At 35.3% G+C, this 26566-nt stretch overlaps 1 protein-coding gene across 7 annotated transcripts in view; it reads right to left on the reverse strand.

Moving 5' to 3' along the window:
- LOC121415163 (leucine-rich repeat-containing protein 49-like) overlaps positions 1-26566 on the reverse strand; it is a 45581-nt gene that overhangs the window by 18064 nt on the left and 951 nt on the right. Inside the window, exons 2-7 of one of the 7 annotated variants that reach the window (XM_041608301.1) lie at positions 23759-23848; positions 15740-15859; positions 12488-12653; positions 10295-10549; positions 4309-4338; positions 479-532 (exon numbers count right to left, since the gene is read on the reverse strand). In XM_041608301.1, the coding sequence (XP_041464235.1) occupies positions 479-532; positions 4309-4338; positions 10295-10549; positions 12488-12653; positions 15740-15859; positions 23759-23848 (715 nt within the window). Of the gene's footprint in view, positions 1-478; positions 533-4308; positions 4339-5621; positions 5676-10294; positions 10550-12487; positions 12654-15739; positions 15860-17108; positions 17554-23758; positions 23849-26566 lie in introns of those variants that run through there. The other 6 variants (XM_041608306.1, XM_041608308.1, XM_041608302.1 and 3 more) reach the window with 6 other exon arrangements.

Here is a 26566-nt window from a genome sequence, read left to right on the forward strand (position 1 = left end):
GTTATTCTGGTTGGAAGCCAACATGGCATATATAATGTAAATTGTTTTTTAATAAATTATAAAGACAGACCCTGTCACAAGTCTTTTGAAATGACTTCCTTTCCAACCAACATCAAGAAATCTAAATCCATCTTTTTCTATCACGGATTTCCAGGGATGTTGTGGAACAATTTTGAAAGTGGGAGAGGGGGGCTGAACCAATTCTGGGGGGGGGGGGGTCTGACCATGCAAAACATCACAATCAGATGGTCAATTTTACATTTTAGTACATGGTTTTGGAAAAAGTGGGGGGTGAAGCCTCCCAGCCCCCCCCCCCCCCCATTTCTATGGCCCCTCATTTCGCTTCAGTGAGAATTCTACTATAAGTATTGTTTCTGTAGCACCCTGACAATACAGACATACATGTACTCTCTAATGCTGTACAAAGTATTCATGCAAGCGAAGGAAAGAAATAGATGATTTCTATCTTTACCAGTACCTGAGTTGAAAGTGCGGAAAGCACATGTAGGCTGTGTTGAGGGAGAGCCCAAGTCTGTAATATGGAGATGCAGCAACGGGGTCAAATCAGACGTCAAATTGGCAACGATTGTTTGCAAAAAGTGCATGCACGCTTTTTTCTTTACAAAAACAAAGCTATAGGGTACACTGTTTTAAAACTATGTGAAGTGTAAACTGCAGAAGAGGGATGCACTAATAGGCACCTTGTTCATATGTGCAAGAATTCTATGTCTACTTTGAAAGTTGCTGAAAGCAAGGCTACAGAATTAAGGCAAGGAAATCACATCATGTGTGTGTCCTGTGTGCATTGATGAGGAAATGTGATTTAAAAGTTTTGAAAATCTGACACTTACATGTATCTCTGAAGAGATTTTTTTTTTTGGGGGGGTGGAAATATTAGGCCCTTGGATGTGGCCATTCAGTTCTTCAATCCAGCCCAACTCCAAACCAAATTTTGTATGGAACCAAGATTACCTTATGCAACTTTCTTTTCACATTGTATGGAGTGGGGATGGAATTGTACAGCATTCCCATCTGAATACATCTACATTTTTTTACAGGGGATGGGGGCATCAGGTTTGGAGTAAAAAGCGAACAATAGCAGAAAAACAGTTTTATGGATTGACAAAGACTGAAATTCCTGTGTATATCAATGGCCCTATGAGCATCAGTCTATACATTGAATAATTTCACAATTATTGAATAATTTCATCATGCATTTCGATAATCAATCAATTCATCTATAAAAAAATGGTACTTTACAATCCTGCCTCAAATCTTAGAACTATTTAATAAACACTACGTAAAATTTGGAATGGAAGAGCAAAGCGCATTCAGGTAAACAATATGCTTTTCACACTGTATTTTCTTAACCCTATACTATCCTTAACCCCATACTATCATTTTTTTTTTATTCACACTGTCTTTCTTAACCCCATACTATTGCTTAGCCTGGGTTAACACCCTGGCCCCAGACTATCACTCATCTCATGATTATTGATCATTTTACCATGAAGAGCGCGATTAACATTCAATTTTGACTTCTGTGATTGGCTAATGCTTAGCCCCACTTTTACTTAGCCCAGTTTCGTTTCACACTGCAGCTCTTAGCACCGCAATTGGGGTGCTAGTACCACAATAAGCCGGCTAACCCTGCTTTTTTGCAGGGCCAGATAGTACCGTGCTAGCCCACTTTGCTAAAATGTAGTGTGAAAACAAAGTGGGCTAAGCTTATACCCGGGAAATTGGTGGGGCTAAGGGGGGAGGGTTAAGGAAAAAATTTCCCGGGTATATAAAGGAAAAAAAGTGCAGTGTGAAAAGCATACAAGTGTCTAGATCTACGTGTATGTGTCTCCTGCTATAATCTGTCGAATGCTGTGCAAAAGAACATCTCAACCTTTATATACATGTTTGTGTACTGTATGTATATCATAAGCATGATTCTGCACATAATGTGCTGACCTGTCAACCTCTGGGAAATGAAAAACTGTATTCTGTGATAAAAAAACTGTATTTTTCCCCAAAAAAGTGTATTTTATAATAAAATGCTTGGTGCACTCGCTCATCGCGGCGCTCAAGCTGCATGCAAGCTAAAATGCGCATTGCTCTTCCAGATGAAAAAAAAAACATTGAAACCTATGTACATCTTCACCCTGGTTTTAACAAAATGATTGAAAAAAAACAAGTGACCTGAAATTACATTGATCTAATAACCATATTTGTGTATGTTTTATGAAATAGAGACATATAGAGATGATTTTTCTCAATAAATTACGATCTTGTAAAAGAGGGTAAAAAAATTACAAAAAACATATTTTTACAAGAAAAAACAAACTGCTTTATTTTGGTTGCAAAAACTTACTAAATACGCCTAAAACGCACTGGTTGGCAGGTCTGATTGTGGAAGAGGTTGGAGTACTTTCATATTGAGTGCATGCAAAGTATAGAGTATGAATCATTACATTTGACTATTAAAGTTTAAATCAAGTCAAAATCTCATCGAAATGACACATAAAAAAAATCTATAATTTCATGTAGTCATGTAGTGCATGCAATAAAGCAAGTCAGGTGAAACATTAAAGATATATTCAGCTTTTAAAAGGTTATTTTCTAGTAGTACTAGTACACAGCTCCTCGTCATAATTACAAGTATCATCTGTATACTTCCAATCAAATTCAAATGACACACCAAAATGAAAATCTATCTAAAACCTGTGCATGCTACAAGAAGCACATCACGTGAAACATTACGGTATAAAATTCAACTATGAAAAAGTTAAAGTGTATTCACAAAGTGCCTCAAAAGTAATAAAAAACAGGTGATCATGTAATTGTAAAATCAGAATCTGGCATGAAATGAAATATTTTTAAAATAAAAAGTTATCCATGCTACATTCAATTGAATTTTATGAAACATACTATCATACATTTACAGCAAGAGCTTGAATTTTATAGAGAATTCAAATTGGCTGCTGAAAAAATATATGAATATTTCATACTCATGAGAAATGGAACAATGATTCTGATTTCGCAATATAAAGTATACACCACATTGAACTATAAATCTAATGGTCATAAACGTTTCATAGCAATAACATTTAGAGAGAGAAAAAAAAACAGGAGCATATAGACAATATAGATAAGGAATGTTTCAAAAAGAGTTCAGCTTGGCCAAGGATTTGAGAGTCCTTAGTTGACTGTAGAGTCAAACTTTGATTCGTAGACTGTATAGCTGTGAACAATCCGGGGGGGGGGGGGGGGGCACTTACATTGGCGAGTGAATACCGTGCGCGACCAAAAAACATGTAAAAAGGATGTCTTTTTCAGGACAGGGCACGTTACGTACATAACGTAATAAGGGTGTCAAAAACACTTAAATCATGAAAAAGGGTATCTATTTTTGCTAGGCAAGCTACGTGTTTAGTGTCAAATTTACGAGGGTGTAAAAAATTAAGACTAAAATGTTTTATAGAGGATGTACTTGTTGCCCCAAGAGTCAACACTTCATGTTTAGAGTATGATTTCGTGCGAGATGTGAGAGGTGCAGGGGCTGTACTAAACCCAAATAGGTAAAGGTAAAACCGACAACAGTGACATATCGTTGTACTTGAGGGGGTCAATTCAGGGAATACTCGCCAAGAGTATTGTTTTGTTTCCAATACTTGTTAAGGGTAGGGTTTCACACATCAATACTTGTTAAGGGGTGATGATATGATATCCACTCGTCAATGGAAGTGCCCCCCCCCCCCCCGGGAACAATCACCAAATTGGTAGGGGCATGAAATATGTGTATTGGCAGTTACACAAGTCCAATGGGGTGTTGCAAGAAACTTGTGATCAATTGCAAGTCTATTTCTTTATTTATGACCTGACTACGAGTACTAAAACTGTTTAAAATTTCAAATTTGCAATTTTGTAGTAAATTAAATTTGTTTATCATTAATTTTGCCCATGTTATATCCATGTTTTATTTTTTTCATGGTATGAAAACCAAATTTAAGCTATTCATTGCACACTCCTAATTGGCAATATGATAGAATCTACAAAGTCGCTCTTTAAAAATGCATATTGGCAACTTGCATGATGATTTTGATTTTAGTATTCAATCTGACTCATGTTACATCAATATTTTTTTTAAAAGTATGAAGATGAATCGAAAAATTATTATTGCCAATTTAATGTGCAAAAGATTTATTTTGTACATATCAAAGCTGTGCACCTTTCTATGGGTTGAAAGGGTCTTACTTGGACATGTTACATGATCATTTGTTACATTCACACATCGTGCTATGCAGAATATGAATACAATACCTGATGGTTCATGTTCATCTGGACTCTCGTCTGAAGCAATTACCAAATGAAAGCAACAACAAAAGAAAAGGGTGTGCAACAAACAAACAAACAGAAAATAAATATGTGAGCAAACATTTTAAAAGGGTACCCAAAAACCAAGATTTAAGACATTCCCAGTGGTGTGAGCCATTTGAAAACAACACAAAGTAGGAATTTCTATTAAAGAGTACCTCATTAATATTCCCAAAGCTTCCCCAAAGAAATTAAAGATGATTGCATAAAACAAATACCCTAATATATCCAGCTACATTGAAATAACTTTTTTGTAGCCATTTTACATCTCTTATACCCCTTTCATAAACCCAATTATGCGGATGATATCCGCATAATTTGGTCGTAAAATTGGGACCAGATTTTGACTTTATGAACGCATTTCCAAAGTAATGCGGATAATTGCTATGGTGCGGTCACAAAAGGTCACCCTTTTCCAACGCAACACCATCGGAGGGGAAGTGTGCAGTTGCCATGACAATTATCCACCTTTTTCACGATGGGCGCTAGTAAAAAAATAGTGCGGATCATTTTCGGAGTTTGTGAATGCAATTTTTATTGAATTATCCACATTACTCTTAGGTGGATAATTGGAGGATGGGTTTACATGTATGAAAGGGGTATGAATCCATCAGAAATATTAGTGTCCCTGCAAATAAAGCTTCAAACTCATCATTTGTAATAGGGAAGAACTATGTTTTTGTTTTGCCACAAAGAAATGTTGTTCACATAGTATAGTAGGCAATTACCATAGAAATTGCTATGTTCAAATTATAAATAGTTCACATTTCTCATTTTCTATTTATTAAATTTGGTAGAATTGTGTGAATTTTTGCAATAAAGTGACTAATGGAAATATTAATGTGTGGGTATCAATGACTAAAATATATTCTTTCAAAATCTGTTTCAAACTGTCTTTAATGACAAAAATATTAATGGTATAATCTTTATGAAAAATTCAATAAGCACTCATCTATCCGTCAATCAGAATAAAGAAAATAAGAAAAAATGCAGACGGCTGTAAAATACTTTCAATCTTTTTAAAAACAACCATGTAACAAGTAATTTCTGTGTATCATACTATTAATCAAATTCTAAGTTTTGAAGTCACATTAACAACATGCATGTTTTATGTACAGTGTACCACGGGCAAACATACATAAAGAAATAACAATATCGATACTCATGGATCATTAAGAACTTTGACAATGACAACAAAACGCAGCAAACATTTCAAATCCCGACATTAACCCCATTTTAACATGTCAGAGAGAACTTACAGCGATCTCTGATTTGAAGCAGGTCCATAACTGGAACAAGTATGCGTAAATTCTCTATCATTGAATAGAACAAGTAGGACTTTCATACACATCATGTAAAGATCCTATGAATATATTCAAACAATTCCAATCAATAAAAACAATATAGGATTTGCATAGCTCATGTATCCACCTTGTTAGGTGCCCAAGGCGCTCCTATACTACCCCAGCTAAGTCTACCGACTCCAGTGCTCACAGCTTTTTTTAGGAATTACTTCCTGCCAGTACCTCACCTGGGTTGAGTGCAGCAAAATGTGGGTAAATTTCTTGCTGAAGGAAAACATGTCATGGCTAGGAATCGAACCCACATCCCTCAGATTGAGATGCAAGAGTCGTAACCACTAGACCGCGACGCCCCTACATGATGGGAAACTATGAGAAATGACATACCTATGCAATTCTCTTAAAATAATTCATGTCAGTAACCTTTGTAAACTTCAATCATTAATTTTCAGAATGCCTTTGTACATGCTCTACAATTAATTGCATACACTATCATCCAATCTAAATCAAATGCATTCATCAATTTACTATACTACACTATTTTGTGGCAACACGTGGTGGCAAATCAATTAGATACTGAGAGAATTTTTACGTACTTTCTAATTAAAGCAAGCTACTGCTATGCATTTTTTTCACAAATCAAAGCAAACTGCATCCTAAAATCTATATACTACTTGAAAAGACAATACTACGAAGAAAGGAAATATATGAGATCAGAAATTGAGAGAAAGGTCATTTCTTTTCTCTAATTTTAAGCTTTTTAGTTCAAACAGGCTGCAAATTACACATATGCTCCCTTTTCCAATTTTAGTTCCCAAAAAGAGAGCTTTAGCAAAAATATTGGTTAGAATTTTATCACTTGACCCTAGGAAAGGATTATGTTATGGATTATTACTTTAGATTTAAATGGCTAGCTTGAGTTTGACAGGAGCTTTAGAGCAACCAAAAGCATTTATTTGCTTCTTTATTAGTTGAAAGTTTTTCTTAGAAAGGATAGGAAATAAATCATTTCAAAAGAACATTGATTTCAATGTAAGTTGGTGTACTTACTTATGGAATAGTATGTGTGCTCTTTATGAATTGAAAAAGAATTCAAACAAATCAGTAATCTTAACATAAATGATATGTACGTAAGATTTTTCTATGCTTTCATAACGCAAGCAAAGTTAGCAAAATCATATTCAAGTATCGGCATAAGGCAAAGCTAAGTGGGTGCAAAAATGGTTCATATGTTCTCCATTATTCTTTAATAACCATGCTCATGTTTTGTTTTTTTGCTTAATAGTTTTCAAAGATGATCTTGAAATAGAATAACAATGTACCCCAAACTACCACATTCATCATAGCGTACATTTATTGTGGCTAGTGACCGGCTAAAATTGGATTTAGATTTAAACCTAAAAGATTGAATCGAAAGCTTTACGATCTCACTTAAAATCATTTGAGATTTGAAAATAAATCTTTAGGATTCAAATCAAATAAAATCCAATAGGTCACTACCCATAACCAGCCTGGATTCAATTCAAATCCCATTCCTTTCAAATGTAGCAAACTTTACAAGAAGGCTTTACATTCTGTACAGAATTTGTACGACAGAAATATTGCATACTACTACATGTACATAATATTCTCTGGCAGACAAGTGATTATGACTCTATATAAACAATCAATTTTTGTTGACAAAGTTGCTTACCTTTATTACATCCTTGCGAAAAGTGTAGGTCATGAAAATACATTCAAAAGTTAAAATGCATTTTTTTAAACAAATTAATATTTTGCTTAAAAATCAAGATTTTGCCATATTTAATTCAAACTCCAAAATCAATATGAACACCCCTATGTGCATTAACATCCCATCATGTGAGTATAAAGATACGTGTATGTACAGTGTAGTGATTAAATATGTGTGTGTGATATTTCAGCATTCCAATGTAAGTGCTTCGGGTATGTGTTGCCAAGTGCGACAGAAATCCATTTTGGGAGGTGAAATACATGTATGTGTGCCTGTGTCATTATAAGTGAGTAAAAGAAAAAGGCCCCAAAATAAATAAACACCTAAAATATAACAAGTGGAATGCCTCTGGCCGTCTCACCTGCATCACGCGGTTCAATATAGCAGCAGTGCTGACTTTGAATACTACTCTAACTCGCACAAGATGTTCAGTGATACACGGTTACTCTTATTTCCCTTTTTTATGAACTAGACCAATAAACTTACAGAGATATGATGGTTATTCAACAAAAAACCCCAACATGGCCAAAGTTCATTGACCTTACATGACCTTTGACCTTGATCATGTGACCTGAAACTCGAACAGGATGTTCAATGATACTTGATTACTCTTATGTACAAGTTTCATGAATCAGATCCATAAACTTTCAAAGTTATGATGGTAATTCAACAGATACACCCAATTCGGCCAAAGTTCATTGACCTCTGACCTTGGTCATGTGACCTGAAACGCGCACAGGATGTTCAGTGATACTTGATTACTCTAATGTCCAAGTTTAATGAACTAGACCAATAAACTTTCAAAGTTATGATGGTAATTCAACAGATACCCCCGATTCGGCCAAAGTTCATTGACCCTAAATGACCTTTGACCTTAATCATGAGACCTGAAACTTGCACAAAATGTTCAGTGATGCTTGATTACTATTATGTCCAAGTTTCATGAATCAGATCCATAAACTTTCAAAGTTATGATGGGAATTCAACAGATATCCCCAATTCGGCCAAAGTTCATTGACCCTAAATGACCTTTGACCTTGGTCATGTGACATGAAACTCTAATAGGATGTTCAGTAATACTTGATTAACCTTATGGCCAAGTTTTATTAACTAGGTCCATATACTTTCTAAGTTATGACATCATTTCAAAAACTTAACCTCAGGTTAAGATTTGATGTTGACGCCGCCGTCGCCGTCGGAAAAGCGGCGCCTATAGTCTCACTTTGCTTCGTGAGACAAAAAGGTTCCCAGCTTTTCAAGAAAACAAAATTCCCTGATGAAGTTTTAAAATTCTCTGATAATCATTTAAAACCATTCCCAGTTTCGCATATTTTCCAAGTTGTTGCAGTGAATTACATGTATTTTCAGTATAAAAAAAATAATGTAACTATTTTAATTCATGTAATGGCCTCCCTTGGATACAACAATTCTTTCCTCACCTCATACAGAAAGAGGTTGATTCAAGGCAATCCTATTACATATCAGTACATTACAATGGATGTTGTTTTGATAGATGCAACAAAATATAACAGAGTCTGACTGACTACCATACTTTCAACTTTTGGGCCAATCAAAATTTTCCCTCACTTGATGCATTTTTTTCCTGATTTGAGGTGTTTTAAAAATCGAATTCCATGATTTTTCCCTGACTGAAAAAGGAAAATAATTTTCCATGATTTCCCTGATGGGCTGGGAACCCTATATAAGGACCATGTCTTATAAAACATTATGATTGCTGACGGGACCTCATTGAGTCATATTTTAAAGGACAAGTCCACCCCAACAAAAACTTGATTTGAATAAAAAGAGAAAAATTCAACAAGCTTAACACTGAAAATTTCATCAAAATCGGATGTAAAATAAGAAAGTTATGACATTTCAAAGTTTCGCTTTATTTCACAAAAACAGTTATATGAACGAGCCAGCTACATCCAAATGAGAGAGTCGATGATGTCATTCACTCACTATTTCTTTTGTTTTTTATTGTTTGAAATATGAAATATTTTGATTTTCTCGTCATTGTCATGTGAAATGAAGTTTCATTCCTCCCAGAATACGTGGAATTCCATTATTTTAACATTTTGTGCTTCAGGCAAGGAGGTCCTAATCGTCAAATTCGTAAAAATTGAAATATTGTATAATTCAAACAAGCTTAACACTGAAAATTTCATCAAAATCGGATGTAAAATAAAAGTTATGACATTTCAAAGTTTCGCTTATTTTTAACAAAATACTTATATATGAACGAGCCTGTTACATCCAAATGAGAGAGTTGATGATGTCACTTGCTATTTCTTTTGTTTTTTATTGTTTGAATTATACAATATTTCAATTTTTACGAATTTGACGATTAGGACCTCCTTGCCTGAAGCACAAAATGATAAAATAATGGAATTCCACATATTCTGGGAGGAATGAAACTTCATTTCACATGACAATGACGAGAAAATCAAAATATTTCATATTTCAAACAATAAAAAACAAAAGAAATAGTGAGTGAATGACATCATCAACTCTCTCATTTGGATGTAACAGGCTCGTTCATATAACTATTTTGTTAAAAATAAGTGAAACTTTGAAATGTCATAACTTTTTTATTTTACATCCAATTTTGATGAAATTTTCAGCATTGTGCTTGTCTGATTTTTCTCTATTGATTCTAATCAACATTTTTCTGAGGTGGACTTGACCTTTAAAAATTTCCAAAATACAATCAAGTTTCTATCTCTTGAATGCAGATCAGGGATTATTATGAACTATGGATCTACTGCAATCAATCGCTACTTTCTGCAAGACAAGGCCCATCATTTTCAAAATGGAGGTGCTACGTGATTGCTCCATTAAAAAAAAAAAGGTGAATGAATTGCTGAAATACACATCACAAAAATGGCATAATTACCTGGGACGTATGATGAGGGCTTGACCTGACGGGACTGGACCGACCCCGCGCTCTGGATCTGCCGGGTGGCGCCGTGGGTGTGAGTGGGGTGCGAGTGAGAGTGGGATCCCGGATGGGGGTACACGGAGGGCATCTCTTCCCTGGGCGGGGTGGGCTTCTGGTAGTTGTTGGGGTCTAGGTCCGTCAGCTGGGTGGCGAAGGCCGTGGCAGGGTGGTGAACCTGCCTGTGTCTGGGGGTGCGGGATTCTGTGTGACCTGGTGGGTGAGGAGTGGTAGGGGGGGGAGGGTGATGAGGATTCGTGGTCATACAACTATGCTATGTAATATATCACATCTACAACACGAAAACCGGAAAATCACAATATATAAAACGAGGATCTTCGGCCTATGCAGGGAAAAAATAACATGGGAGATCATGACGATCTTGCCCCCAAAATGCTTTAAAAAAGCCTGGAAAATTAAGAAAAATCCCCATTCACTTAGAGCTAATAAAGTGTTGCAGGCTGTACAAATTAGCCCCCAAAAATGATAAAATTATTTTTACCTAGCCCTTTTACAAAGGCAAGAGTTTAAAAACAATTTTCATAACACAATTTTCATCAGGATAAAATTTCAAAGAAGAAATGAAGATGAAATTTAGGATGTCCAATGACATTTTACATCACTTTTGATTCATGAGCCTATATTCCTCCACACAAAATCCGTGTTTCTTTTTTTTAAGCACCCTTCTACTGGATGACAAGATATGTGCTTTGCATATTTATGTAGTCTACCCCTACTCACCTTCTCCACTCTCTTGCAGAGAAAAATGTTTGAAGATTTATTGAGTTAGACATGCAATTTCTATGAATACTACAAACTCAAATGATTTATGGCACTAACAAAATATACGAAGTGACTGTATAGGTGTATATACATGCAGGTAAATGTTCAATGGTATTACCCCCCCAAAAAAAAAAAAATTATTATGATGAGTCAAATATTACAAGGAAATGGATGTAAGTGGAAATTTCAAATTTCAATGTAAAATGCATAATATCTAAGCAAACCAGTGGAAAAATAAATATTTCTTAATAGGGGCTACCATCCTACTTACATGTACATACAGAGTTGCATTATGTAAAACACAAAAACAATTTATAAAGATTCCCTGGCAATTTGCAAGGTCTATTCTTAGTTACCAAAATCTGTTTTCTCATGCAGGTGAATTTATTTTGACCTGTAGGCTGTTGTATATTTTTGGTTTAACCCTATCTAGGCCGGAGTATTTTGGGAGTTCATATGGCCGGGGCCCCAGGCCCCTCCCCCTAAGATCTCGGCTGTCGACCGCACGATTTCGCCGAAAATTGGCACGCGAGTTACCAGGGACATAATCTACAAGATTGTATAGTAATATATTTCATGCAAATCGCTATTAAGTGATTATGCTAATTTATGCGTAATTAGTATGCGAAATCATACTTTTTCCTTTAACTCCCTGTTTTTGGTATAGAAACTCTTTGTGGTGTTCTTAGCAAGTGTACATGAAAAAAATTGCGATATCAAATCATTTTCTTATGTATTTTATTGTTTTTTGCAATTTCTTATGTATTTCTTTGTTTTTTGACCTTTTGTTTTTCATTGTTTTTTCAATGAAATTTGTTGGTGACTCTTCTGTGATCATAAAAAGCATAAAATGAATACATTTAGACCAGTAAAACTAAAGATAATCATACATTTATGAATTTTGGTTGAAAACACAATTTGCTTGACTTTGTACACGCTTCAGAGCAATTTCGGTCTGACATGCACTTACATAATGTTGCGTGATTTCTGCACCACGTACCCAGGTGACGCAAAGTTGGTCTCAAAAGTTGCGCAAGACTTCGAAATAAAAAGTCAGCGAGCGGCGCGATCAAAAAATTTTGCGCGGCGAAAATATCGCGCGATTCGTTGAGGGGGGGCCTCCGAGCCCCCCCGGCCTAGATAGGGTTAAGACTGAGCAAGTGAAGAATAGAGATTTCCAAGTTGGCAACGGGGTTTGAAGTCTGACTTTCTTTGCTTCACAAACACATTTTAATGGAGATATTGTAGATATAGTTTTATAAGTATGAACATCAAATTTCCCATAAAATGTGTTGTGTGTTCAATCTGTTTTCAATGATATTGTTGCCAATTTGAAAATGTGTACATATGATCTCTATACTGACAAACCTCCATAGGAAGCAGACAGTGAATGGTCTTGCTGCTGAGGTTCAGCAGATACAGGCTGGCTGAATCGTCTGCTGCTATGTAAGGCATGCTGACTGGCTGGATAGTCCTGCTGGAAAGCCGACCGGTAGCCCTGGCCTTGGTCCCGACCCATCCGGAATTCCGAATTCTACGAGAATAAGAAAATAACCAAATCTTCTGGAATTGGGTCTTAACAAGAGTTCTATCCATATCTCAAATATCAGTGCACATAACGAAATCTATATGAAAGAATTTGTGTAATTAACTCACTAGAACAAAATACTTTCTTTTCAACACTTCACTTTCTTAGAATTTTAACTTCTTCAGCACTGAATTGAATTTGAAGGGTGGGGGTATACGTGTATGATAATCATTTCGATAATGGTCACTATCATACAAATACTACATTATCAAACAGACTATTTTTCATCTAGATTCTCTAATACATCAATAGGTAAAACTTGTCATTACATGTATAATATAATTTCAAATAAGTTGTACTCTAAGTCTGATTACTAGTAGCATTAAAGGGGTGGTCCAGGCTGAAAATATTTATATCTTAATACACAGAGTAGAATTCACTGAGCAAAACGCCGAAAATTTCATCAAAATCGGATAACAAATAATAAAGTTATTGAAGTTTAAAATTTAGCAATATTTTGTGAAAACAGTCATCATGAATATTCATTAGGCGAGCTGATGATGTCACATCTCCACTTTCCATTTTCTTATGTTATTATATAAAATCATATTTTTTTCATTATTTCATACTTGTGTGAATAATATGTTTCCCTTATAATTAAATAAGTTGCAGCAATAAATATCTAATGCACTAAATCAGTTGTAAATCAAATTTTTCTAGTTCTTGGAGGAAAAAATTTGAATAAACCTAATTTCATATAATAAAATACAAAAGAACAAGTGGAGACGTGACATCATCAGTCCACCTAATGAATATTCATGACTACTTTTTTTACAAAATATTACTAAACTTTAAAATTCAATAACTTCGCTATTCGTTATTCGATTTTGACGAAATTTTCGGCATTTTGCTCAGTGAATTCTACTCTATTTATTAAGCTATAAATACTTTCAGCCTGGACCACCCCTTTAAGAAATCCTCGATCTGTGTAAAAAGAAAGAGAAGCACACAAACGATATAAAATAAAAAAAAGTTTAAAAATACAAATATAACACATGACTATGTCATTATTATTTGAATCATGATATTGTCATTGAATAATATTAAATGACAATTTTATGATTCAAATAATATAGACATAGTATGAAATTAAACATTATTGATCTATGGACTTCAGTGTATGGGTGCATATACATATGTACATGAATGTGCTGAGCACTATTAAACACAGACAGTACAATTGCCACAATTAATGTATTGTGAACAAATGAACATATCAATGGCAGATAAAGAACTACCTGGGGCCCGTAACACAAAGCTTAGCAATGATCGTAGAACATTTTCTACAATAGATTGCATTGAATACAATGCACAATCAATCGTGAAAATCAAGCGTACTATCAATCACTTACCTTTGTGTTAAGGGACCCAGATCTAAAAAAGTGATATCTCTTTATAAGCTATAGTGCATTCTTTGAAAACAAGTGTACATGTATGATGAAAGCATGGGGTGAAATAAAAATGATCCGTATGTAAATGCATTACTATGCAAGGTAGCAGACAGTCCAACCTGACCAAAAAGTAGATTTGAATTACAAGAAAAAAATCTTACAAGCATAACACTGAAAATTTCATCAAAATCAGAGGTAAAATAAAGTTATGACATTTGACTTTAATAATTTCACAAAACAGTTCTCATGCACATCCTTGTCGGTATGTACAAATGAAAGGACTGGTGACATCAAACACTCACTAATTCTTTTATTCCACACTAGAAATATTTCAATTTTCTTTACATTGCCATGTGAAACAAAGTTCTATTCCTCACTGAACATGTGGATTTACCATTGCATTAACATTTTGTGGTTCAGATTGTCATTATTGTCAAATCTGTACATAAAACTAGAAATATCATATAATTTAAACCAAAAAACAACAAAAGAAATAGTGAGCAAGGGATGTAATCAACTCTCTCACTTGCATATCATTAAAGTTGTGCATTTATAACTGTTTTGTGAAAAATGAATGTCATATAAGCTTTCTTAGTTTACATCCAATTTTGAATGTTATACTTGTTTGATTTTTCTCTGTTGATTTCTGGAGTGGGCATGATTTTTATAAAGTGGGATGTGCTGATGAAATGAGTCTGATGAACGTGTGCTACCACATGATTAAAATTTTATTTTCAATTAATTATTGAACTATGAGATAATATCTCTTCTTCCTCCTCATCTCTTCTTTTCCTCCCCCCTCCCTTCTACTCCATGTTCTCCTTATTGATATTCTTCCTGTTTCATCAGCAGCAACATCTCAGTGCAGACATGTGTCTATTTCTTATAATATTTTTAATTTTCTTTTAATCATTTTTCTATCATTCTCTCCTCCTCCTCCCGTTATTTGGAATACCAAAAATAAAAGGGGGAATAGAAAGCACACAGGAAATCTGAATATTCATAGAGAAAGTTGATTTACAATACTACCAATACCATAACCGTGATATATATATATGTAAAGTGCATCATGAGTGTAGTAAATTCTATGAACTATGAAGTACCCAGGTTCTAAGGTGCTTGCTATGTTATTCCTCCTCCTTCTCTTCCTCCTTCTTCTTCTCCTTCACCTTATTCTCCTCCTCCTCTTTCTTTTTCTTCTTTTTCTTCTTCTTCCTCTCCTTCTTCCTCTTCTTCTCCTCCTCCTTCTTCCTCTACTTCTCCTTCTTCTCCTCCTCCTTCGTCTTCTTCTTCCTCTTTTCCTCCTCCTCTTCTCCTTCTCTCCTCATTCATCATATTATACTTGTTCTCCTTCTTTGTTATATTTTTCTTCACTTTTCATCCATCTTTATCTTCACATTCCCTCCCCAATTCTTAAAAAAATCATTGTGAAAACCACAAGAAAAAAAAACCATTGAAACGGTTAAATACTGTATGCAGCCAGTTGACCACCATCACCATAAAACAAGTGCATCTGTTTTGATGAGTGCTGTATGAGTATAACTACATTGTATGAAGTGCTCTTCTGCTGTGCCTGCTAAATGATTCAAGTACAAAAAGTGCCTATGATGGGAGAAAAGTCATTTATATAAAAGAAGGTACATTTATATCGAGATCTGTTACTATGGTGTCGTCCTGCGTGTAGCCTTTGGTCTGCATCGCCAGGGAGTAAGGTGCTGTAGGCACTGTGGGGATCTTCTGTATCGTCAGCCGGAAATCTGTCTGCTGAGACAAAGGGAATGCATTAGATTCCATAGGAGATGATAATAATCAGCTTTTATATAGCATTTTACACATTGGAACGACATGTCTAAACGTTTTTTTTTATTATTACCCTGGTCATCGGATTTAATCAGTCATTCCCGCACACAATGTGTGTACATCCTCCACTCCCTGGGGAGTATTCCAGTCAGTCGCCAGTAAGGCGCACACAGTACTGGACAAGCTACAATGACTTTCACATCCTACCGGGAACCCATTTAGAACCTGGGTCGAGAGTGGCAAAGTGTGGATTAACACCTTGCCAAAGGACGCCAGACCGCGGTGGGATTTGAACACACGACCCCTCTGTTTACAAGGCGAGAGTCAGAACCACTACACCACGGCTCCTCCACACGATACATAACGCACAAAAGTTCTTTATGTTAAAAAATAAAAGATGCTGGATTGAAATGAATAACATCAGATGAAAGATTATTTAATCATAAAAGTGGAAAACTAACCAGGAAATATTGAAAAGAACTTCAAACTTTGATGAATTCACATTCAAAATTCATTCTTGTACTTTTGCCACATAGTATTAAAAGAATGAATTTCTCTCTCAGCATAATAAAGCAACTGCTCTTGTCTCCTCTCTCTCTCTCTGTCTCTCTCTCTCTTTCTCTCATATCAGCATCTGTAAATTCTTTATCCTTTTAATATACAACAACAGAAAAACAAAACATTATGGCAAATTATTTCTAAAGATGAAAAAAATTACATTGAAAACAACGAGTTACATGTATGAATGAAGCTATATATTTTTTTACAACTGCCGACTTTGACCAAGCAGGAAAACAAATGAAATATATACATATTATATTCTTTTTATTAGTTCATAGCAAATGGAAAAAAACATTCTCAGCATTTCTCATTGACTATAAAATGTGATTTTCAATGAATTTAGTTTAACATTCATAACTTTCTTATCCCTTTGTTCAGTATCTTTCAAATTTTCACAATCCCTTTTCCATTATGGTACTTTTCTTCCTGGCTCAAAAGCAAAAAAAAAAAGCATTTTGCCAAATTAGGATTTGCATATATATTTAGCTTAACATTCATACCTTTCTTATTCTTTGTTCAGTTTCTTTCAAACTTTCACAATTGAATCTCTTTTCCATTAATTTCCTGCTTGGCAAACAAGGCAATAAAAAGCATTACTGGAACCATTCGGGTGATCTCCATTTTGTCAATCACCTTTTGACATACTTACCACTGATATCACTGGCAGGGACAGGGCATCCCCTGATTTTCGCAGCTCATGAGTCTTCTTCATCATAATTCCTTTTATTCCTACAAGTTCATATCATCATTGCACTATGAATACATTGCTAATTCATATTTAATAGTCATGGTTGCAAACAGTAGACCTAATGCGCATCTGATATGCATACAACCCATGCACTTTGGATGGGGCTGATATATGTTTGACATTGTATGACAAGATGGTCTTTGGCCCATGCAGCAATCGCTGCAAGCTATCCCTCTTCATCGATGACTGTTTACAGACATGTGCACGCTCAGCAAACATAAAACACTTGAATCTCGTTTGGCTTTAAGTCATTAGGAATCATTATTCTCAGATACATGATGAGTAAAATAAGCATTACGTGAAGCTCGAGATATTCTTTGATAAGGTCAACACATGGTGCATGTGGATATGATGTATGCCTTGTGGTGGTGACATCCCTCAACCTGTCAAGTTCAAATCAACACATCCTTTGGACAACCATGAAGTCTTACAGGCCAGAACTCATCATCAAACTTTCATTCACCACTCCTTATCCATTCAGTATGTGAACTAGCTCCGGTGAATCAATATCGCACAAATTCATATTACAAAAAAAAGTAGAAGAAATCTATGTGAAATTTCTTGAATAGAATCCTCGAGGCAGCTTCCTTACAGTGGAGTTTGAATGTTAAAAGAAACACATCAATGGCTCTACCAAGGTATTCTGGTAGTTTGATACTTGAGAAGGTTGTGATCTTTTGAGATCAAAAGTGCATGAAACGCTCTGCATGGTTCAAATATTTTTCATCCTTGACTTGTGCCGAGCATACTTGAGCCACATCACTTGATGAAAAACACACCAAGACACTCTGTTGAATTCCTCACATATCAAGTTTGCATTCATAAGAGATTTCACCAAATATGAGAGGTTATTTATTACTCAATTCAATTGTAAAAGTTGAGGGAAATTCCCAAAGTTCCTCAATATATTCTGCATCACTCAAATCTTATGAAACTGTTAAAATTTCCAAGTCCACAGTTGCCGAGAAATTCTTCCTGGGCATTCAAATATCTATTCAGCATCACAAGCAACTGATCTGAAATGTCCAACTCTTGTAAAATGCTGGATCAATATTTACAATCAAAAGATATATGTTACAAACAATCTCACAAGACAGAAAATAATATCTCCATCCAAAAGTATAGATCGCATGGACCAAAGACTGAATAAAAGAAATCAAAGATCACGGCTTGTCTCCCTCAATACATTTCTGAAACTCTGAATCCTTTTATCTTGACTAATGACTGTCATCTGATCGATTATTAACCACAAAAAGCCTAGATAACGCACAGTCAATGAACGTAGGATACAAGCAAATACAATATGAACACCAGCAGATGGCATGCTGGCCAAGAGAGAGAAGAGGCATATCAAGGGATTGTGAGGGTGGGGCAAGGGAGGGGGGGGAGAAGTAGGTCAAAGTCAACTTGTGTTTTCAGCTCCAGTCTAGTTCATAGTTTATTGTATTAAACCAAGCTATTGTGTCAAAGTATAAAAGAGATGCATGCTTGAATGTCATTTATGGATATTCCACAAAAAGGGCGATACATGTACAAGTATAGTAACTCATAAAAGGGATTATTTTTATCAACTTTATTTGCACATGTAGTGTGCCTTAACAAAAATTGGAACACAAAGGAGGGAGAAAAAGAGGATGAGGTTAAGTAGGGATAATGTATTAGTTTTGGGGGATCTTCTTATTTTCAGATAGTTTTTTTTTGGGGGGGGCAATTAATAAAATGATGCCTGAATGTCAATTATGGATCTTTCACAAAAAGGATCTTAAACAAAAATGGAACATGAGAGAGGGGGCAGAAGAGGTGAAGTGGATGATGTGATCAAGGGGTGGGGGCTTTTCATATTTTCATAGAGTATTTTAGAGGGTGGTGGTAAAAAGTTAAAATGCCTGCCACAAAACTGGAAGAAATGACTTAGAACACAGAGGCCCGTATTCTGAAGTTGGGTTTAACTTAAACCCAGGTCTAAATTTGTGGTTTAAGTATGGATAGCCAATTGTTACATAAATCACTAATGGTAGAGATATCATATTTCAGCTCATTTGGTTCTCAAATCATTCAAAATTGTCCAGGAAGTACATGTATATAGATTATTGTCTTCACCATCAATGAATCAGGAAAGAGCACAGTAAACATAAACAAACAAGAAATGTACAACTTAACAAAAAAATGATACTTTTGGCTTCCCATACTTAAACCAGTTTAAACCTTAGTTTAAGTTAAACTTGACTTCAGAATACGGGCCAGAATAATTATAAATTGCACTACAGTTTAATGGAGGATGGCAAAATCAATGGGTTTTGAGATACAGGGGAGCAAATCCTGGCTATCATAAAGGAAGATTAATCGGAGATGAGAGGTATTGAAATAAAGATATCCATCCTTTCCCACTTTACCCCCAGACCCCTTAACCCCCCCCCCCCCCCTCCTCATTGTTTGATTAGTAAATAAAAAGGGCACTCTTCATGCCAGCTCAAAAACAAACATACATTCCCTTAAATCTATACTGAGTCTCATTTACTCGCTTCCAGATTCTATTTAAATAGCCCAGGGTTATTGAAACAATCAGACATATTCTTCTCTCTTTTGACATACAAATGTTATGGGCCAGAGGTATCATTAATGTGTCAAAATTCAGCCTTGAAAAAGGAGCGGTTTGTGTGAAATAAAAAAGCCGCCCCTGAAATCAATACCTAAAGTGCAGCTACTTGAATTCTTGCCTAATCCCTGATCCATCTTTGTGACGAGTCGTTAGAATCTGACTTCAGCCAGGTCAATGGGTAATGAGAATGGACTCATCTAAAGCGAGGGTGCAGGCTCCATTGTGGAATTATTGATAATCGCAACATAATAGGGTGTAATAAAATAGATGGAACGGCTGTAAACTTGCAAATTCAGCTGCCACTGCCGGTTATGAAAGTGTCATCACATCCTAGCAACATCGATTGCGTACACTTCGATGTGTAACTGTTGGTCTTCAGAAGCAAAGATAGAACTGCAGTATATTTTAGGTACATACAGTAGTGTGATACAGGGAATTAAAGGGGTACTCCCGGCTGATAATATATAAATAGAGCAAAATTACCTGCGCAAAACACAGAAATAACAAGGTTACTGAATTAAGCAACATTTAGCAAAGTTTTGCAACACTTTATGAAAACATGAGCAGTTTGTCATAAATATGCAATAGGTGGGCTGATAATCTTGTCCTGATACTTCTTTTTCTGAATGTTAAAAAATCATGATTATTGAATGCTTTCATTCAGGTGTGAATGATAAGTTTCCTTGTAACTGAATAAGTTTTCAGCAATAAATCTTACACATAAAATCAGTTGTCAATCTGGGTTTTTTTCCATTCCTGGAGGTGAAATTTGAATAAATGTAATGAAATACAAAATAATAAGGATGACATCATCAGCTTGTTCACTGAACACTTATGAAGACCTGCATAGAACTGTTTCGCCAAAGTGCAAAACTTGCAAAAAATTGTCATACTGTCTTTAGATTTCGATGAAGGGCAACAAAAGGTCACCCAAGAAGACAAAATTTCATCTCTATTTCCAGATCTTTGGTGGGATAAGAAAGCCCAAATGCTGAATTTTAAAATATCATTGAGAATAATTTTATAATATGCAAATTTATGCTAATTTGGGGATCATAAAATAGGTAAATGGGTGTTATGTATGGGACAAATAAAAAAAAAACTCATAGAAAATCAAAACAAATGGACCCCCAATATCTTGTTACATGGGGGGGGGGGTAGTGGTGTAATTCAAATGTAATACAAATTAGATTTTGTCAAAGAATGGAATGTTACAATGTACAACATTTTGAGGACATATTTTAAAGTTATTATTATTTCTCAGAATGCAATACTTGTATCGTTGCATCTCTAGGAAGTTCTAATTCATTGAGTATGAAAATTTTATACATATTTTAAAGTTATTATAATTTCTCAGAATGCAATACTTGTATTGTTGCATCTCTAGGAAGTTCTAATTCATTGAGTATGAAAATTTTATACATATTTTAAAGTTATTATAATTTCTCAGAATGCAATACTTGTATTGTTGCATCTCTAGGAAGTTCTAATTCATTGAGTATGAAAATTTTATACCACAAAGTTTCAAAATACTTTTTAGTCAAATAGTTTTCAAAAAATGTTTAATACGTATTGGACAATTGCACACAATGTCAATGGGAAAATTTGTGTACAAAGTGAATGGAGAAAAACAAATAGTGAATAGTGCTATAAAAAGTGATTTATTTAGCTTTTCTTTAGTTTCTAAAGACTGATTTGTTATAAATACTGATTAATCAAAATAATTGAAGCGAAAAAATTGTAAAAATTAAAAAAATTGAAAACAATAGAATTTTATAGAAATACATATTAAATTCTTGAAAATTAGGAGATAAAATTGTTGAAATGGCTAATTTCCTATTCAGTCAGATCAAATATAACTAAATAAAACATTGTAAAGAAAACAAGTGCAATGCCTCTGGCAGTCTCGCCTGCATTACGTGATTAGATTATGCAATGCCATTATGCCAATACAACACATGACTTTGATTCATAGTACCAAGCTTTAATAAGAATTTAAAAAAAATATAAAGTGCTTTATATACAAATGTTTCAAAGTGCTAAGAAAAGAAAAGGATAGAGGTAAGAATATAAAAGATCTTCAGGGAAATAATATTTATAGTTTAGAATATGAAAGTGGAAACATCATGGCAACTTAATAGACATATAATATACTGCAGAAATAAAATAACAAATGGTTGATATGTGAGTCAATTCAATTATAGATTATAAACTAACTATCAAAAGTACAACATAATTAACAGTGCAATTAAGTGATCATTTCCATAGGCGGCGGAAGCGACGTGTCCCCCCTAAAATTTTTTGTGATAACCTTTTTTTTTTTTTTGCTTGTCAATTTTTTTCCTGCGTCCCCCCTAAATTCATGTGGACCCCCCTGAAACGTCTGTTGTCCCCCCCTAAAATTTAGGTTGATAACCTTTTGGGGGGGCGTTAGTCCAATTTTTTTACCTGTGTCCATCCCAAAAATTCAGGTGGACACCCCCTAAATTTTTTGGCTTCCGCCGCCAATGATCATTTCGTACAATTACTATGGATGGGAAGAATGGGATGGCAAACTGATTAGAGGTGGGTTTTCATATATGAGTTTAGGGCAATATTTGTGACATACGACAGGTAAAATAACCGGTCACTTCAGCCATAAATAAATGTACATTTCAGTACAAAAATTAATTTGTAAGTGTACAAGTATTAATTATTTTTAAACACAAAATCTCATACTTCCTACACTGTACACTATATCTCAATATGCTGCATACGATACATGTACATGTATCTTCTAATGGCACAGTCACATTTTGCCTGTGATAGACGTACATGTATGGCGAGTCGAAATCAGCCGTTTTTATGATTTTTGTACCAGCTTCCGTATAGGCCCACATGTGGTTGGTTTGTTTTCGACTCACTGTGCGGACAACGGAGGGGAAATGTGACTGCAGCGTTACATGTAGCTCAAGGTATAGCATGAGAAAGTGTATTTGACGTGACATATTGAGTTCACAAAAAAAAGACAAGCAGGATTCTAAGAGGTATTGGAGAATGTTTTTATCATTGATTATTATTATCAATTGTATCAATAAAACATGTAGAGAGTTGTAACCTGTCCTTTTGAAATGACACTGCCAATTTGATGCTGTAGAAAATGAATTTGAAACTCTTCAAACTTTCATGATTTTCTTATTTTAATAGAACTTTTCAAAAGTGATTCACTCCAGGGTGACCAGATATACCGGATTTCAAGGGGCAGTCCCGTATTACAGCAATTTGTCCCATGTCCTGTGCTTGGGACACCATTGCTTCACGTATTTCACAATTATGAAAAACATTTATATGAGAATATTCAAACATTACAGTTTTTTCTCATTCATATGCATCCAACAGAAAAAATGGAAAAGGGATAAATATGATATGATTTTCTAAATACACAGTATGTCAAAATCTTTGACAAAATTGTGTTTTTTTTAATTAAAAGGCAAAAAATAGTTGCTCACTTGCTTGCTTTGCTTGCAGCTTTTTAGAAATTTTACCTTCTAAAAAAAAGTTTGGCTCATTACATGTATGTCATTGTCACTGATCTGACATTAATGTGTCCCATATTTTGACTGTCAAAATCTGATCACCCTGCTTCAAAGTTCAAGCTTCATCCTCTCTATTTTAATAAAATGGTTATCCCCCCCCTTGTTTCATTCTCCATCACGGATATGAAAGTGTGCTTGTCTGTTTAAAATTTAAATTCAAAAGTTTATTGATATAAAATCCTGACATTGGAGGATCATTATCAAAACAATTATTAACATAGAAACAACAATTAGGCAAAATTTCTCATATAATTCAAATTTTCAACGACAACAAAATGTGTATGAAACTAACAATATCACCCAATACATTAAAAATAATTCAATCATTGTGTTTGACAATATATATCAAAGAATCCTTTATATTTTCAAGAGCTTACATGAGGTGGCTGTGGGGCCTTTCCGGCGGGTCTCTCGTTGACAGTGGAAGCATTTGCCTGGAGGCTGAATTGCAAACCAAGGGAATTCACCTGTTTGAAAACAAAATAGAATATAATTAAGGCAATTAGTTATCTGTTGCCTATTAAATGGCAAATCCACACCAAAAAAATTCAAGAAATAAAGACGACTCAAAAAGAAATCGGATTAAAAAATATTACATACACTGTAGACTGTGTATAAATCACCTTACAAATAACATGAAGAAAATTGAAAATGTGTACATTAATGATTACACCACTGAGAATAAACAAATTACCGGTACACATGTATGAATTTTAAACTTATTACAAATCAGACTGCATTTCTATGATTGATGGTCTACATGGGATATTCTTACCAAAATTAACCATAAAATAATAATAGGCTCCTTTTCTTTTTCCTCCTCTCCTTTTGCTTCCTCCTCCCATTTGTTACGCCACCATCCTCCTCCTCCATTTCCCTCTCCTCACGTCTTCTTCTCCTCCTCCTTTTCCCTCTCCTTCTCCCTTTTCCTCCCCTCCTCCGATCTTCTTCTTTTCCTCCTCAACCCTTTCCATCTCCCCCTCTTTCTTTCTTTCTTTTTTCTTTCTTCCTCTTTTTCCTCTTCTTCTTCCTCCTATTCTTCTTAGTTTTTTCTTTTTTTTCTTCTCTCCTCACTTCCTCCTTCCAATTATTATATTATGCCCCCATCCTCCTCCTTCCCCCCCCCCTCCTCCCATCTTCCTCTTTTCCCCCTCACCCCCTCCTCCTTCTCCTTTTCCATCTCCTCTTCCATCTAGCTTCTCCTCCCCCTCCCCTTCTCTCTCTTCCTCCTTGAACAAAATAGGAAAAGTAGAAACATGATAGGGAAGAATTATATAGCAATTGAGAAGGCAATAATAGAGGCTGATGGAAAAGTAGAAAGGGGAAAATAAAGTGAAAAAGATTGAGATTACAAAGAGGAATGAGAGGAATGAGGTGGAAAATATAGAAAAGAGGACCATAATGAAGAAATAAACATGATGAAAAAAAAGACATCAATCTGTAGTTTTGAAATTTGAATAAATATTACCCAATAAACTTTGATAAAAGCTAAATTATGATGCCATATATGAATGGTGCTACAATTATCTTAATAGATAGCCTATAGGCCTACCCATTGTCAATGCGCACCTCTTTCTCTTCCTCCCCTTTTAATTCTTCCTCCTCCTTTATAAATTCATTTTCATTTCCCTTCGCTCTATTCATAATTAACGATATCATAGAGGTCCCCAAGTCTGCGCACCTAATGATTTGAGTTAAGATTTAACTAGACCAAAATCTTCTGTCTCTGTTATGTTGGTTGTTCAGCTGAACTCCATTGGCTTCACTCACCAAATACAGAGACCGAAGTTCTAGCGCGATCTGTACAGGGGACTCAATTGCCATATGTTTATGTACTTAAGATCGGATAAAACGGGGAAGTGAATTTGCGCCACAGCCGAGGTAAGTCACTGTTTTTGTTCCTTTTAACTTTATTTTTCTCTGTTTTTTGGCAATTAATGCCAAGAGGGAATATTAATTTGCATTTTGGTCGCGTTAATTTTCAAAATTTTTATTCATTAAAGACAAAAATTGAAGAGCCCCGACGGGGGATTTTGCATTGCAAGTCCCCTAATGGTGGCTGCACGATAGCGAGCCGTCTGTGTATGAGGAGAAATTAAAAAAAAACATGTTCAAAAACGCCTCAAAACAAACGGCTGCTAGCTGTCTAAGATTTAACTTGAATTTCTTTGTATTTCCCAAAATGTTTCAGTTGATAATGTTCCTTATCATTATGTGTAAGTGTACCCAGGGATGTAACTGGAGTTTTGTATAAAAACCTGAAAATGCGAAGCGGAGCGAGCGAAGCTCTCGCGCCTTACGGCCGGGGGTCCAGGGCCTTAAGAAGCCAGAGCATTATTGCACATTTGGGGCCACAGGAGAGGCCATTTCAGGGTTTAAATTGTAAAAAAAATTACCTTTTGTCATGTTTGTGTAGGTTTCTATAGACTCTTTCTTGCAGATGACAAGCTTGAGGATGGCTTTGGTGTCAACTCCCTAGCCTTCAGCATCATAAACGAAACTTACACGTAATCCTGATCTGATCACTTCAATATAAAACAGTCCAAGGCTCCAAGCAACGTTTAAACCCGCGTCTATATGTCGCGAACGATGTCCTTTTGATTTACACGATGTACGGTACCATCCATTTTCAAGCGAGAACGAATTTAAAAGTACTGTCAAATTGCAAGTTACAATTCAAACAAATTCGCGAATTCTTGCACAAAAAATATTAAGCACCGTAAAAAAATGTAATGCTGATCCGATCACTTCAATAACAAAATTATCCAAGCAATGTTTAAGCTGTTAATTCCGAGTTAAATCACAGTCCGAACGAGAGGTTGGCAAACAAAATATGTGCGGCACATGTGCATGTGTTTGTGTGTGGAAATTGCGATCCAGGGTTCACTTCCGCATTCAAGCCAACTCGCGACAGCTCGACCATCAGAATTTCAGACAGCGAGCGTTCTGTGCATTGAATACTGTAATTACGGTCAGTATACACTGTATACTGACCGTAACGTAATCAGAGCGAATTTCTAAGTAGCCGAGATGTACAAAACACATTGGCGATCGATCGTCTTTTTTTAGAACGTGCCGATCGTGAAATTTCGAAGGGGCCGGGTTTTCCGGCAACTTTCGAGGGAGGGAAAACCGGAAAAGTTGAGATTTCATGAAAATACCGGAAATCCGGCAATTTCCGGAGA

This window comes from Lytechinus variegatus, chromosome 5 (assembly GCF_018143015.1).
Source record: "Lytechinus variegatus isolate NC3 chromosome 5, Lvar_3.0, whole genome shotgun sequence".
NCBI classification, from domain to species: Eukaryota; Metazoa; Echinodermata; class Echinoidea; order Temnopleuroida; family Toxopneustidae; genus Lytechinus; species Lytechinus variegatus.